The following is a 15,479-nucleotide window of genomic DNA, read 5'->3' on the forward strand; positions in this document are numbered from 1 at the left end:
GAGTTGTGTTACTCACCAGCTGCAGTCACCTCAGTGGTTTTCCAGTAGCAGGTATTCCATTATAGACATTTACAGTCAAATAGCAACTGCTGGGGATAGAGTAACTTGGCAGGGATATGTCTGGAATAGGCTGACTATTCCAAAGCACAGATTTATTCTTTGGCTCACAATGCTTGACAGATTGAAAACTAAAGAAAGACTTCACAAGGTGGGGATTATTTCTGATGACCTGTGTCCTATCTGTTTCACTCATACAGAAAAGATTGATCACCTTTTCTTTGCCTGTGAGTTTAGCAAACAATGCAAGCAGCTGATTCTGGATTGTCTTGGGATCAATCTAAATAGATTCACTGTAACCAGTCTCCTCAAAGGGGTTCAAAGATACAATAGAGGCAAATGCAAAAAGGCAATTCTGTTTACTGCCATAGCCAGCTTAGTGTACAATGTGTGGAAAGCTAGAAATGCAGCTGTTTGGGCTGCTAAGGTGCCTACTATCCATTCTACAGTTGCTAACATCAAGGCAGAAGTCAAAGGAAGGGTTTACAACCTGCTTAGTAAGAAGTCTAGGCCTAGTGATCTCAATTGGTTTAACAGTTTGTAAAGGAGAGCTTGTTGCTCTTCCTGTTTGTTTTTAGGCTAGGTGCTCTTAGCCTTTCTGTTCTTTGACCTTGTGGCTGCTTCTGGTGTGCCAAAGGTTAAGGATGTATTTCTATTTTTGTGCTAATCAATATATCCTTATTTGCTTGCCAAAAAAAAAAACATTTCAATGTATGGTTTTGAGTTGCAAAACAATGTTAATTTCCAATCCACATCATTAAACGTAATATTTTTAAGGACATTTTTTTTTGGTATGTACTACCTTAAAAATACACCACTTTTTTACTTTCTTATTTTAAAAAATTAAAATTACTACCTTAAAGTTCCATTTTTTTTTTATTTACTACCACTTTACAGTTTCTCATTTTAAAATTAGGATATCTCTTCTGTTTCTTAATCGTATAAAGTAATTCATTCTTCTCATTTATGTGTAAGGATTCCATATGGATCTTTATTTTAATATTTTGTAAAAGATAAAACGAATTAAATATTATTTGTAAAATTTTAAAATTTTTATAAAAGATGAAATCCCTATAGAAAAAGGAAATAATGAACTGTGAATCACTTTAAACGATTAAGAAATGAAAGAGATATCTAAAATTTAAAATGAGAAAACTGTAAAGTGGTAGTAAATAAATAAAAAATTGAACTTTAAGGTAGTAATTTAAAATAAAAATTTCATAAGGTAGTAAATACAAAAGTGGTGTATATTTAAGGTAGTAAATACTAATTTTTTTTTTTTGAGGGAAAGTAAATACTTTTTTTTAATATATGTTTCATGAAAAAAATTCAAGACATGAATTTTTTTTTATTTAGGAAATAGATTTTATTGTAAATATTATGAAATTATTAAAATATTACGTGACATTTAGTCATAACTACTGTAAATAATTTATTTTTTACGAATCTTATTGATTATGGAGGCAACATAAATATTATGGAGAGACAAGTTGGTATCAATACGGAGTAATACTGCTACTTTCTCTCTCTACATTTCCTCTCAAAGAAGGAAACCAATTTCTCTCAAACCCTAACTCCACCGCCTTAGCTCGTCGGCGGCCTGAGCTCCGCCTACCTCAGGTCGCCGACGAGTTCATCTCTGTAGGTGTCTGTCTCATCGCCGCCGTCTTTGTGTAGAAGAGATCGGCGAGGGTTTCTCCGGCCAAGAAGAAGAAGAGGAAAACAAGGTTTGTGTCTCGAATTTTCCAATTCCTCTTAGTGTTGTTCTCTCTAGCCGGGTTTTTTTTCCAATTAGGTAGGTGTTTAGTCGTCTTCATCCAAGTTTGGCTTTGCTTGCTTTGCTTGGGGGATCGTTCTTAGCATTTAGAGGGTGGAGATAAATCTCGATCTGATTTTCAGTAATCGTTGGGTCTCTAATCTCAGATCTAACTCGTACGCCGCCGTCGGAAAATCGCCGGTAAAGGTAAAGTACGAGCTAGGGTTTCTATTTTGGGAAAATGAGGGGATTCCAGCCACTCAAAATTGGAGCTACTCTCATCGCCGTCGTCTTGTGGTATCGGGAAAAACCCCGATCTTGACGATAAAGGAGAGGAGGGAATCAATTGGAGCTAACCTGGTCACCGTTGTCTTGTGGTATCGGAAAAACGCCGATCTTGGCAATAAAATTGGTGAAAGCTGGGTTGAGTTTCTGCTTTCGATTTTGGGTAGTCAAGTTTGAGCACTAGTCTTTGTCGCGGATGTTCGTCAAATTGCGTGGCTGTAAGTGGTGTTCCTCTTCCTCTTTTTTGGCCTTCTATTTTGTTGAGTTAATTAGTTTAATTAGTTGTGTGATGGTTAGTCTAGTTGGTTTTTGGGTTAATGGTTTAGGGATGGCCAGAGTTATGTCCCTGTTTAGTTTGTTCTTTGTCTTAGTTGTTGGCCCATTGGTATGTCTGTTTTGGGTCAACTTGTTTTGGGTAGCTTGGTATTTTTTCTCTGTGTTTAGGTGGGTTGTTTCCCCATATGAGGTTGTTGTAGTTTTGGTTAAATTTCCAGGGACTCTTATGTGGGAGTTCCTAATTCAGAAGCCTGGGATAGGAATGTTGGGATTAGTTAATAAGTGTATGGAGGTAATGCGTGTGAATGACATTTCCTCATTTGGGCAATTTTGGTCTTTAGGTGGACGATTGTCCTTGTGTGGTGTAAGAAACGCTGGAGGTTCTGTTTTGGGCGCCATGTCAAGGGAAGGGGATATGTGTGGGAGGGGGTTTGAGTTTACATTGGTCATGGTTGTAAGGTCTGTTATGGGGTTAACTAACGTTAATTCTCATTTTAGGTTAGCGATAACTGTGTTTGTCGCTTTCAAAACCTCTTATTTTAACGCTGCTCCCCATTTTATGAGGATTTATAGCATGCTTTTTGAGTCACTTTTAGTGATTCATGCCGTTTGTGAGCAAATCACAAGTCCCTTGCAACCGGGTCGTGTCATTACTACTCTTCTACTTCTTTCTTTGGGTCTCAAGTGTTTCAGGTTCTTAAGGGAGCCTCCACTTTATTTTCCCAGTATCTCAGTATTCTACAAGGAAACGATCAAGATTGACTTTGGCATGCTATTACTTGTTTGGCAATGTAAACAAAGTCAAGTGAACAACCGGGGGCCATCGGAGAAGATTTAGCTATCCTTGTAGTGTTAAGTAGTTTATTTTCAGTTTGTTATAAGTTGTATATGGAGATTATATATTACACAAAATTATATCTCTTTTTGTTAAGTGAAAATTTTGTAGTAGATAAAACTTTTGTTGTTAAAATAATAATGGGGAATAAAAAATAAAAAAATATAAAAAAACAAAAAAATTCCATTGATTATGCATACGAAATAATTTTAATCATTTTCATAAAAAATATTAAACTTAAGAAAACAAATATTTCAAAGCATGATTTTGAATGGCAAATCAACATTAGTATCCAACCCATTCATTAAACCTTATCTAGACAAAGTAAATGATAGCCTGTTTGTTGAGAATCAACTATGATATTGTCAAACTGTCAAAAGAGGATAGAAAATGATGTATTATTGGCCATGTTCTTATTCTTACATAATAGAAGATTCTATTGAGATCTTGGAGTATGTTGTCAAGTTGAGGGAAAAGAAGCTAGGTACAGCAAATTAAACGCCGACTTTGATGATGAAAAGAGCAGGGTTGCCGAGCTATTGAGTGTATTGTAACATAGAACAACATTTTTTTTTTTCGTTTCTCGTTATCATTAATATATTATGATTTTAATTTTTGTAAACATTGTTATTTATTGTGGACTAACATATTAGGGTGAGCCATATGTAATAAAATTAAGAGTTTCACATTTTGTTTATTTAATTTGCACTAAAAGTATGTAGTGTAGATTAAATAAATAAAATGCGGAGCTCGTATTTTTTTATAAAAAATCAAAGTCATTTACGTCGCATTTTAACAAAAGTTCGACACAAATCATATTTTCAGATTTTTTTAAAAAGTCATTTTCGTCGCACATTTGGTAAAACTGCGACACAAATGACTTTTTTGGCACTATGCTAAAAAGTCATTTGCGTCGCACATTAGCTTAAACTGCGACACAAATGACTTTTCAGAATGGTGCCAAAAAATTCATTTACATCGCGCTTTTGACGAAATGTGCGACGCAAATGGGCTTAAAAGACCGACGCAAATGAATATTTTTCCACTAGTGCTTCTATTTTTTAATACGGTCCTGTTTGACATGATTACCTTTTTGTTTAACAGACTTGACCGCGGATTTGACTAATTGTTTTATAAATGTGTTTGATAACACTTAGCTAACCGTTGAAAGCTGATAACCAGTTGATTGGGAAAATGACATGTATAGACATTGATTTGTTTACAAGCATTGCCTTTTTTTCTTAACAGCATAATGGATCAAGGTCAAATAAATAAGAATCATCATTGCCATTTAACCAATAAATCTACCTCCAAAGAAAATAAATAATAAACCTAAAAATCCCAACTCATCCAGCCTTAACTAAAACTCCTATAATTGAAAATATATTTTGACCAAGAATACTGAAAATGACATGTATAGACATTGATTTGTGACCAAGCATTGCCTTTTTTTCTTAACAGCATAATGGATCAAGGTCAAATAAATAAGAATCATCATTGCCATTTAACCAATAAATCTACATCCATTGAAAATAAATAATAAACCTAAAAATCCCAACTCATCCAGCCTTAACTAAAACTCCTATAATTGGAAACCTATAGCTTTGACCAAAAATATTAAAATTTCTCATGTTTTTTATGCGGATGACGTTTTTCTTTTTAGTAATGCTTCGGTGGATAATATAAATGTAGTAATGTCTTTATTGGAACAATTTGGGAATATGTCAGCGTTAAAATTAAGTCTCACCAAATCAACTCTTATTTTTCCTAAATCCCTTAATCATAATATAAGAAGAGACATAGCTGGTAATTATGGCATTAAGATTTCTTCCTCTTTTGGTAAATATTTGGGGGTGGATATTAGACCTCATAAGCTAAGAATTAATAATTACAAAGGTCTGTTGGATAAAACGATGGATAGAATAAGAGGATGGCAAGCTAAGCTTTTGAATATGGCTGGACGTTGTACTTTAATTAGATCAGTTCTTAGCTCTTTTCCTCTTTATGCCATGCAAACTTCTCTAATTCCTTCCAACATTACCTATGCTATTGAAAAATGTTGTAGAAAATTTCTTTGGAACAAGGTGGATAGAAGTAATTATATGGCAAGATTAGCTTGGGATAAAGTTACTCTTCCTACTAATGTTGGAGGGTTGGGAATTAGAAGATTGAAGGATTGGAATCTGGCGTTTATGGCAAAACTAGGATGGACTATTCTTGATAAACCAGATAAATTGTGGGTAAGAATTTTAAAGGAGAAGTATCTAAAGAATTCAAACCTTTTAAACTCTATGCCTAACTACAATCAATCTCCCTTATGGAGAGATATCCTTAGGGGCAATCATATTCTTCAAAAGGGTTTAATCATAGGAATTGGTAATGGTAGGAACACTTCTATTTGGTATCATCATTGGGTAGGGGAAGCACCTCTTTATACCCTTGAGGATATTAAAATTTCAGAGTTGAAAGCCCATTGGTTTGTCAATAGAATCATTAGAAATGGAAAGTGGTATCTTGATGAGATTCAACATCTTCTTCCTACTCATATTAAGGATCTTATTCTAGCTTACCCCCTTTCAAATAATATGGATGAAGAGGATTTTATAAGATGGAAATACTCAAAAAATGGTGATTTTGATATTAAATCTGCTTATCATATTCAATTGCATGATCCTTCTCCTACTTCTTTTCCTAGCTTTCCTTGGAAAACTATCTGGAAAATAAAATGTCCTTACAAATACAAAATGCTTCTTTGGAATTGCTGTCATGAAATATTACCAGTAGCTGCTATTTTAAATCAAAGAATTCCAAATATTAGCCCTATCTGCTCTAGGTGCCAACAGCAAAAAGAGGATCACTTACATCTTTTTAGGGATTGCCTCCAATCTAGTGTTCTGTGGTCCTTCATTTTTCAGAGGGTTTGGAACACTGAACATTTCCAGTTCTGTGCTTTTTATAATTCAAGTTGGAAGGATTGGATTCATTTCAATCTCCATAATTCTGCTTCTTGGAAAGTTATTTTTATTGTTGCTATTTGGCATATTTGGATCTCTAGAAACAAAGCTGTTTTTGATCTCAAAATGAAAAGTGCTTTCTCTCTTTATAACTCTTTCTTTATAGACTGGAACTCTACTAACTTGGCTTTGCAGGGTAAAAGTACAGATATCAAAACGAATCTTCCCCCTATTAGGAAGCAGTGGATGCCACCTTTGGAAGGATATATGAAACTAAATATTGATGGTGCTTGGAAATCAGAAAATGTGGCAGGAGGAGGAGGTGTATTCAGAAGGCACACTGGCTCCTGGTTTGTTGGGTTCTCTACTAAATTTAGGGTTCATTCTCCTTTGGCTTCTGAACTCTATGCTTTGAGAGAGGGCCTAAAAATTGCAAAGAACTTCTTAATTGATAAGTTAGAAGTTGAAACAGATGCTTTGAATCTTAAGCTCCTTCTTGATAAGGTGAAAGATCATACTCATCATGAATTGGGTCCGGTTCTTCGAGAGGTTACTCAGCTTTTGGGAGAAAACTGGATAATTAGTTTCTCTCACATTCCAAAGACCTATAATAGAGTTGCTCATGCTTTGGCAGCTCACTCTTTGATTATGGTGGTGCAACATAAGCTTCACTATATCATTCCATCTTGTGCAAAAGAGGAATATGAAGGGGATTTTGAAAAAGCAAATCCAGCATATGCAGAGGAGATGAGAAGAAATGCCCGGGATCAAGTTCGGGCAATGTGCAATGCAAGAAAAGAAAATGCAGCAAAAAACAACAATATAGCTCAGACTTCTTCAGCTACAGAAATTGTATTCGGTTCCATAGTCTCTACTATCAAACAGGTGATGCAGGATAAGGATTCAGGAAAGGTTGGAAGCAATACTGATAAGGGTAAAGGAAAGGCTTTTGTTCCATTTGTTGTTGGTAGTTCAACAATTCCAAAGGATATAGAAATTGTTGAAGTTGAAGACGATGAGGAGATCAATTCTGTCACCAACAACTAATTGGATCTTTCTTTTGGTGCGACGCAGGCTTCACAAGGTTATATATGGCGTCTTTTTGGATGTATATAATCCTAGTTTTAAAGCATAAGTATTTTCGTAATATCGATTATGGTATTAGGATAGATAACGATTTTCATCCTCATTTTGATAGTCCTATCTTTTGCGGGCTTAAGGAAGATAGTTAGGAGGACAAGGATGATTTGCTCAGCTGATCTGATTTTTTTCTGGATCATGCTTGCTTTTGTTAGTATTAGGGTTTTTATCCCTAATTAATTAATATATATATATTTCGTCGGTTTGCGTTAAAAAAAAAGAATACTGAACATTTACATACCATTTTTAATGTAAAATACAGGGCTCAACATAGATTCAAGATTCTATTGTCGTACTTTAGGCCAAAATAACAATATACCCCGTATGAAATAACAATAAGTAATGACAAATAAATTTATACCAAAAAAAATAGGTCTTCTGGTAATTTTATCGACCATATTTTCTACAATTTATGTTTTGTATGGGTCATAACTTACCCTCATAAGTTATAACACGAGTGTTTTTCTAAACTAATTTTTTACTAAAATAGTACGTAGTAATATAATAATAAATCAGCAATGACACAAGATAGATATAACCAAAACAAAAATCCATATCTTGTTAAGTTAAATAATATAGTCTACCATATGTATTTTATTTTTGATCTACACAAGACTCAAAAAATATACTCCGTATATGATAAATATAACTATGATGAAATTATATGGAATTTAACTTACAACACGAGTCTAACCTAGAATCAAATAATATTTTAGTACAACATAGTTTCTAAAGATATATATTGGGCTCTAATTTTAAATCCCTACAAAAAGACTCAAAGTTTACAAAATTTTATTTCAATTTTAACCCCTAAAAATTTAGAGAAATCATGTATCTCTTATGTTTGTTAAATTTAAATATATTTTTCTTTAACATAATTTTTCATCAATTTTCTTCAAAAATGTGAAAGTGAGTTGAAAATAACAAGGTTTATATTTGTATTTTATTACGTAATATCATCATACTTAACTGTGGAATTTGAACTAATTGTGTTTTAAACAAATTCAAAATTTTACTACGTCGTTATTTTTAATTCGTACCTCATATTTTCTCAATCACATATAAAAAATACAAATAAATTTTATTTCACTCAACATATTTCATAATTGCAATATTATTTATAAATAATTAATAATATTCCGTAAATAAGTTTAATTTAATCCAACGCACGGGTCCTAAGCTAGTTTATTACAAAAGTCAAGCCAAGATTTATAATTTCATATGATCGGATTGATAAATCTAGGAAAAAAATAAAATTCTTAAAGGAAAAGAAATTAGATATGTTAATGGAAGTTAGATTAGAGGAGAAGAGAGTGAACATGAGATTAAATTGGACTTTTCAACTCTACATGATTAAATGCCTCCATATGAAACACTATTATTATTAGTGTCTTTGAAGTTGGAGGATTTATTTCAATCCTCGGTTTACCAAAATCGGATTTAGCCCAAACTCTAAGAGTTGATCTGCGCGTGTCATTAGGCTCTACAAGTGATATGTCCTCGCTCACTTAAGCAAGTGAACACCCTAACATGAAGTATATGTAGAGATTATTTAGTCATTGCTATGCATCATGTATCATATATAGCTAGCTTATGGGAGGTTGTTTTTTCGGATATCAGATATGTGTGGCAACACACATATCAGCTAAAAGACAAATAGCTAAAAGACAAAAAAGGAAGTACCATTTAGGTTAAAAAAGTACCATTCTGTAAAAAAAGTACCATTCAGTTAAAAAAAGTACCATTTTTGTTTAAAAAAGTACCATTTAATTTCTTTTTTATCATTTTTCTTATTTTGTCTCTTACTATGATATGCATTTGCCCACACATATCTGATATCCGAAAATACTTCCTCAGCTTATGGTGGCATTCTTGTCTTGAATCATTAATAGTTACCATCCAAGGTTTCGATGATATGTTTATAGGATTGTTCTATGGTTCGATTCCTATCGACCGATGGTAAAATTTCAATGCTATAAAATTTTAATCGATTACATCTTCCCTTATCAATCGAAGTTAAAATCTCAGTTCTGGAAATATGTTGGTCTTAATTATACATATAGATCTATAATCACCATATTGAACATGCAAACTGTTTATGTCAAATTTCGTATGGACGACCTTTGGTTGGGACATAGACGACTAGATAAAATAGAGAGTGTAAATAACAAGAAATAAATGACGGAAATAAAGAGAGACGAGACAAGAGATGGTGACGCGGAAAACCCGAAAGGGATAAAAACCGCGGGTGGCCATGAGTCCACCAATCCACTATGTTGCTGGCGTAAAAAGCCTTGTTGAATACAAGTACATCAGTGTATTTTCATGTATGTAAACGTAACTACTAATTAAGCATGAGTATAAGGTATCGGAGAGTACGAATGGAATACATAAATTGGCACAGGGTAATTAAAGAAGGTCTAAGAAAATATATGACAATGTGGCGGTAGGTTACTTTTGCGGCACAAACCATATTAGGAGGAAGGTCTCTTCATTAGGATAATACAGAGGCATAGGATAAATGATAAAGGGTAATAGTCTAAGTGGAAAGTCTAGGTGGAGGTTAAAAGGGAAGCTCCCTCTTGATGATGGCAGGAGCTCCGGGCAAGGCTACCATGATAGGCCCGTAGTTAATAATGTGAGAAGGAGATAAATAGCTAATAGAAGGAGAGAGAATCCCATCGCCCTCAGTCTTAGGTGATGAGGGTTTTTATATAGAACTCTAGGTCTTGTATTGTTGAGATAGTTGTGCTAGTAATGCTCCTTGAATTGCTCAACTGATTCCACGATCTTCTAAACCGCTTCCTTGACCTTCTCTAACTGATTTGACCTTGACTCAGCCACAACGACTCCCTAAAAGTAGGAGCTAACTGGTACGATCTGATTCACGTTGACCCGTTCATGCGTCGATCTCACGTCATACAAAACGACCCATAACAATAGCCCCCATTTCCCTAATTGTAGCAAGTCGGAAGTTAGGAAAATAATCTTCAAAGCTTGTCACCATGTTCGTTTGTTATCGACGCTAATCTGTCACTGTCTTCGGCTTGTCCGTCGTCTTTCGTACTTAATCTTGTTCAATGACGTCACCACCTGGTGTCATCCACGATTTCTGATAGCACTCGATGTCATCACGCGTATATTGGTGTCTTTATGTCGATGTTGGTGTCCTCAACTTAATGAGATGTAAACCTGACATCTTGTGAAAGAATCGTTTCTCTCAACAAGCGTAAGACGACATAGTGTAATTCTTACAAAACTTTGCGAAAACATGTTAAGACATAGCCGTTAGTTAGGTATCCGGCGTCATGGCCAACTTTTGTATCTTCGTCTGTCTTTTGATATTTGCGGGCGTCGCGGCCGACTGTTGTACCTTAGTCTGTCGTTTGATGTTTACAGGCGTCATGGCCAACTGTTGTATCTTAGTCTGTCTTCTGATGTTTACAGGCGTCATGGCCAACTGTTGTATCTTAGTCTGTCGTCTGATGTTTACGGGCGTCATGGCCAACGATTGTATCTTAGTCTGTCGTCTGATGTTTACAGGCGTCATGGCCAACTGTTGTATCTCAGTCGGTCATCTGATGTTTACAGGCGTGCCTCTAGTGTCGCTGTTGTGTGACATCTATCGTATGCATGCGATATAAGCCTCTTCGTTTGTTCGTAGTCATGCGAAGAATTTAGAGAAGGAAGTTGCGTCGATTGGGCACAAGGTCGAATTATTTTAGTCGGATGTAATGCCATGTGAGGGTAGGTAGCAGGCGACTAAGTTGAATTTACAGGTAAATGAAGTGGATTGTTCGAAGCAAACTTATGACGAATGTCAAGAAGAGTCGAAGAGTTGTGAGGTTTCCTATAACATGAGGACGAGGGATAAGAGGCTTCGATGGTGCAGTCTATGGAAGGAGAGTTTAGCCTATGGGATTTTCGGAACAGTAATCTAAGTAGGTTTTGAGTATTCTGGGCTGGCTTCGTTTGTCGTCGGTGTTGAAGGGGAAAAATGTGTGTTTTTCTATTTTGTATTTGGCGATTGGTTAGGCGTTTGGACAAGCGTCAAGGGTGCATACACGTCGTTAGCTTAAGATGTTGTTTACGCTGTCTCTGTTGTTCGTTGTGGAATAGATGGCACCTGTTAGGTACTCAAAGAGCGAAGTTATGTGCACATAAATAGTACCTGCGTCGTCTGTAGTGGTCGCACTTAGAAGCGACATGTCGTCGTTGGGATCCAATAAGTTTAAGGGTCATGACCATGGAGACGTTGTCGCTTGTAGTTGATAGCGTCGTTCGTTGATGTCGTCTTCTGATGATGTCGTAAGTTGTTATTGTCGTTGGTGATATCGTCAACAAGTGATCTGTAGAGAATAGAAAAGGTAGAGGTGGACGTTCGCTTGATGCGATGTTAGCGTTGATTTTCAAATAAATAAGATGAAACATAAATATAATATAATTGCGTTTGGAAGGATATATTCAATGCGACAGATAACAAAAACTGAAATTGAACTTTAATCGCAGTGTAGTGAAAAATGTAATAAATTAATCAACGCACGAAGTAAGTGTTAGATATAACTTAATATGGGCTCGTGTAACGAAATTACGTCGTGTCGCTGACTGTCCCTTGATGACGATTCTACAATCAACAGCATTGTCCTGATGTTGTGACACCTCTCGTCGCCGATCTTGTTTTCGTTCCTGAGATCATTGTCATCGCTTGTACCACCGTCATCACATTTGGCGTCGTCCCGTCACGTTGAATGATGACGCATCGCTGGTCTTGATACTGTCCATTCCAACGTTGGTCGGCTTATTGGTTGATCCTCGCAATGTGGCACCAGAAAGAACATATGGTTAATGTGAATTCCTTATACTGTCTTAAGAAGTGGACTTTTTCTTAACGTCTTTGGTAAAACCATTTGACAAACTTACATTACAATATGTCGTAAATTAAAATACATGTGAACTCTTTATAAATTACCTTTCTTGTTAATCGATTGACGTCCTATCACTTGTCGTCTTTGGGAAACCCAATGACTTTTCTTTATCCGCCTATTTCGACATGTGATAGTAGTTGAGCCCCCAATGTTTGTACATTTGTCTTAGCGTCGTACCTGTTACCCAAATCTTACGACAAGATCATCATGAAAATAAATTGTATCACATCGTCAGTTAAATTTCAAAGTTGTAACAAGTATATTAAACTGAACGGGAGTATGTACTATCTTGCTCCCCTGTGGCGGCTTTAGGAAGATATCATGACTGAAGTCGGCCACAGATATGATGACGTTCGTTTATATTTGACGTCGTACATGCGTGCCAGCATGATGCAACCTCTAAACGTCCTGTCAAGTCAAATTACCTCAAAACGATTTGATAAAATGGTTTAGTCATTAGAGAAATTGAGACATTCACGGTGCGATGCAAAAATTTATTAGTTAACTTGATGAACGTTGAATACGAGACATATTAATACAAGAGAACAACAATGAATGAATTGAAATGAGAAAGTGTGTGAAAAATAGTTTAGAAGTTACTCATGTGTCATCATGGTCATTGATGATGATTATTCGACATTCCGATTTCCTTAGCTTTCTCGGTAGTCTGGTGGCGTCGTGTCATCGGTCATTGCCATCTCGCGGCGTCGGGGCTACCGTCATGATCAAGGTAATCTGTTGTCATTAATATACATACTAACGCGTATAGTCGCGGCATGTCATTAGCGAATGAAAAATAGTTATCAAGGAAGATATGTGAGAAAATTTCAACATGTATGAGGTGTTAGTTTATAAAATTTTGACGTCACTAATTAACATAAACGAATTGAGTCACTCATACCATTCGATTGTGTTGATGACCCTCATGATCTGCGATGTACATGGCAGCGACAATACGTATATATTATAAATAAAAGATAACTTACTTCGAAAGTACGTTCGTACCTTTAGCCCCCATTGATATTCATGTATCGACGATCTGTTGGCGAACTTACGAAGAAATATATTGTTAAAATAAAGATGTTCGATAATTACTTCCACGTACCATGTTTAACGCCAAGAAGCTTCTTGTCGTCATGGGGGTAACCAGAATGGTCGGGTCCTGCTGTCGTGCCTTGCTGTCGTGGCGTCATGTTGTGCCGTCGTGACCTCATGTCGTGTTGTGACCTCGTGTAACACTGGCTAACATCTTGTTATATGCTCACGACCTTCTAACGCTGGTCACCTGCTTTACTCACGACCTTGCCAAGCGACACATCAGTGCCTGTAGACAAGGCAATACCTTGTCACCTGCTTTCTAACGTCGGTCGCCTGATGTACTCATGACCCAGCCAAGCGACACGTCAATACCTGTGGACAATACTTGGCGACACGACGTGATCAAACGACAAGTGGTGACGACGTTAGTACAAAAAGTGGGATAATAACACATAGCATATATTTTAAGGTGTTTTTGGAAATTAAAACAAGCACAGTATACTATATAAAAAACAAATCAAGTAAAGTATACTATATGAAAATCAAATGAGGTAGAGTATACTATATGCTCCCCTGAGTTCACCAGAAAAGTTAGCCACAAAATCTAGTATTGACGACAACTTTGTTGCTGAATCTCCATCTGTCGCCTTCGTCTATGGAGACGTCGTCGACTGATGTGGAGGTGACGTCGGACGAAAACATGTTGACGTCATGTCATTCGAGGGTGATGTCACGTGTTCGTATCTGTTTTAGTGACAACAAGGACTAGAAACAATATTAGTTTAAATTAAAATCTTTGGGGTTGAGTTTTATACCATACTTTTCGCGACGTCAGGTGGTCAATCGTCTCGGGAGCTTGTCAAGGTACGAGACAACTCATATTGTATCTTGTTTGCGGTGACATCTACATGATGGTCCGTGACGTCTAGACCGAAACCTGTCACGTATTCGAAAACGAGGCCAAACGATTAGAATTGAATATTACAAATATTAGTACCTATTTTCGATGTCATCAAGCGTTGGTGTCGTTGTTGTCACGATATGCATCATCTAGGTCGAATTCGACCACTCCGACGCGTCACTTCTAGAGATGACACCTGCTGATGTCGACACCTAATCTGGCGACGACATGTACCCTGACGTCATTCCATATTCCATCGACTAACGAGCCTGGCGACGACACCTGACCCGTCGACGACACCTGACCCGTCGACGACACCTGACCCGTCGACGACGCCTGACCTTCGACGACACCTGACCCGTCGACGAGACCTGACCGTCGACGACACCTGACCTTTGACGACACCTGACCCGTCGGTGACTCCTGACCGATCGACAACACCTGATCCGTCGACGACACCTGACAGTCGACGACACCTGACCGTCGACGACGCCTGACCTGTCGACGACACCTGTCATGCTGATGACATGTGCCCTGACGTAGCTCCATCTCATGGTGGCGACAAAGTATGGCAACAATCCATAGCCTGGCGACAACTTTATTGGTGAACCCAAGTGGGTCGGATATTGTGTTTGAGAGGATATTTGTGGATATGTGTTTGAAGATAAATCTAGCCATCTCCCCACAGACGGCGCCAAACTGTTTATGCCAAATTTCGTATGGACGACCTTTGGTTGGGACATAGACGACTAGATAAAATAGAGAGTGTAAATAACAAGAAATAAATGACGGAAATAAAGAGAGACGAGACAAGAGATGGTGACGCGGAAAACCCGAAAGGGATAAAAACCGCGGGTGGCCATGAGTCCACCAATCCACTATGTTGCTGGCGTAAAAAGCCTTGTTGAATACAAGTACATCAGTGTATTTTCATGTATGTAAACGTAACTACTAATTAAGCATGAGTATAAGGTATCGGAGAGTACGAATGGAATACATAAATTGGCAGAGGGTAATTAAAGAAGGTCTAAGAAAATATATGACAATGTGGCGGTAGGTTACTTTTGCGGCACAAACCATATTAGGAGGAAGGTCTCTTCATTAGGATAATACAGAGGCATAGGATAAATGATAAAGGGTAATAGTCTAAGTGGAAAGTCTAGGTGGAGGTTAAAAGGGAAGCTCCCTCTTGATGATGGCAGGAGCTCCGGGCAAGGCTACCATGATAGGCCCGTAGTTAATAATGTGAGAAGGAGATAAATAGCTAATAGAAGGAGAGAGAATCCCATCGCCCTCAGTCTTAGGTGATGAG

The 15,479-nt window shown here is 36.9% G+C and overlaps 1 protein-coding gene across 4 annotated transcripts; it reads left to right on the top strand.

Annotated features, from left to right (window-relative positions):
- Positions 1 to 1,514: 1,514 nt before the first annotated feature.
- LOC110779079 (uncharacterized) lies at positions 1,515 to 7,526 on the top strand. Of its 4 annotated transcripts, XM_056837356.1 has the most exons (3): positions 1,525 to 1,784; positions 1,981 to 2,316; positions 6,359 to 7,526. In XM_056837356.1, the coding sequence occupies exon 3, from the start codon at positions 6,410 to 6,412 to the stop codon at positions 7,208 to 7,210; it is 801 nt and encodes a 266-aa protein (XP_056693334.1). In that variant the 5' UTR covers positions 1,525 to 1,784; positions 1,981 to 2,316; positions 6,359 to 6,409; the 3' UTR covers positions 7,211 to 7,526. The 4 variants fall into 4 exon arrangements, with proteins under 4 accessions (XP_056693335.1, XP_056693334.1, XP_056693333.1 ...); XM_056837357.1 differs by lacking the exon at positions 1,981 to 2,316 and having other exon boundaries at positions 1,515 to 1,784; XM_056837355.1 differs by having other exon boundaries at positions 1,529 to 2,316.
- Positions 7,527 to 15,479: the final 7,953 nt, after the last annotated feature.

The sequence above is a fragment of the Spinacia oleracea genome, chromosome 2 (assembly GCF_020520425.1).
Source record: "Spinacia oleracea cultivar Varoflay chromosome 2, BTI_SOV_V1, whole genome shotgun sequence".
NCBI classification, from domain to species: Eukaryota; Viridiplantae; Streptophyta; class Magnoliopsida; order Caryophyllales; family Amaranthaceae; genus Spinacia; species Spinacia oleracea.

Bases quoted from the DNA above. Each gene is read 5' to 3' on its own strand.
- LOC110779079 (XM_021983608.2), top strand. From the start codon at position 2,295: ATGTTCGTCAAATTGCGTGGCTGTAAGTGGTGTTCCTCTTCCTCTTTT.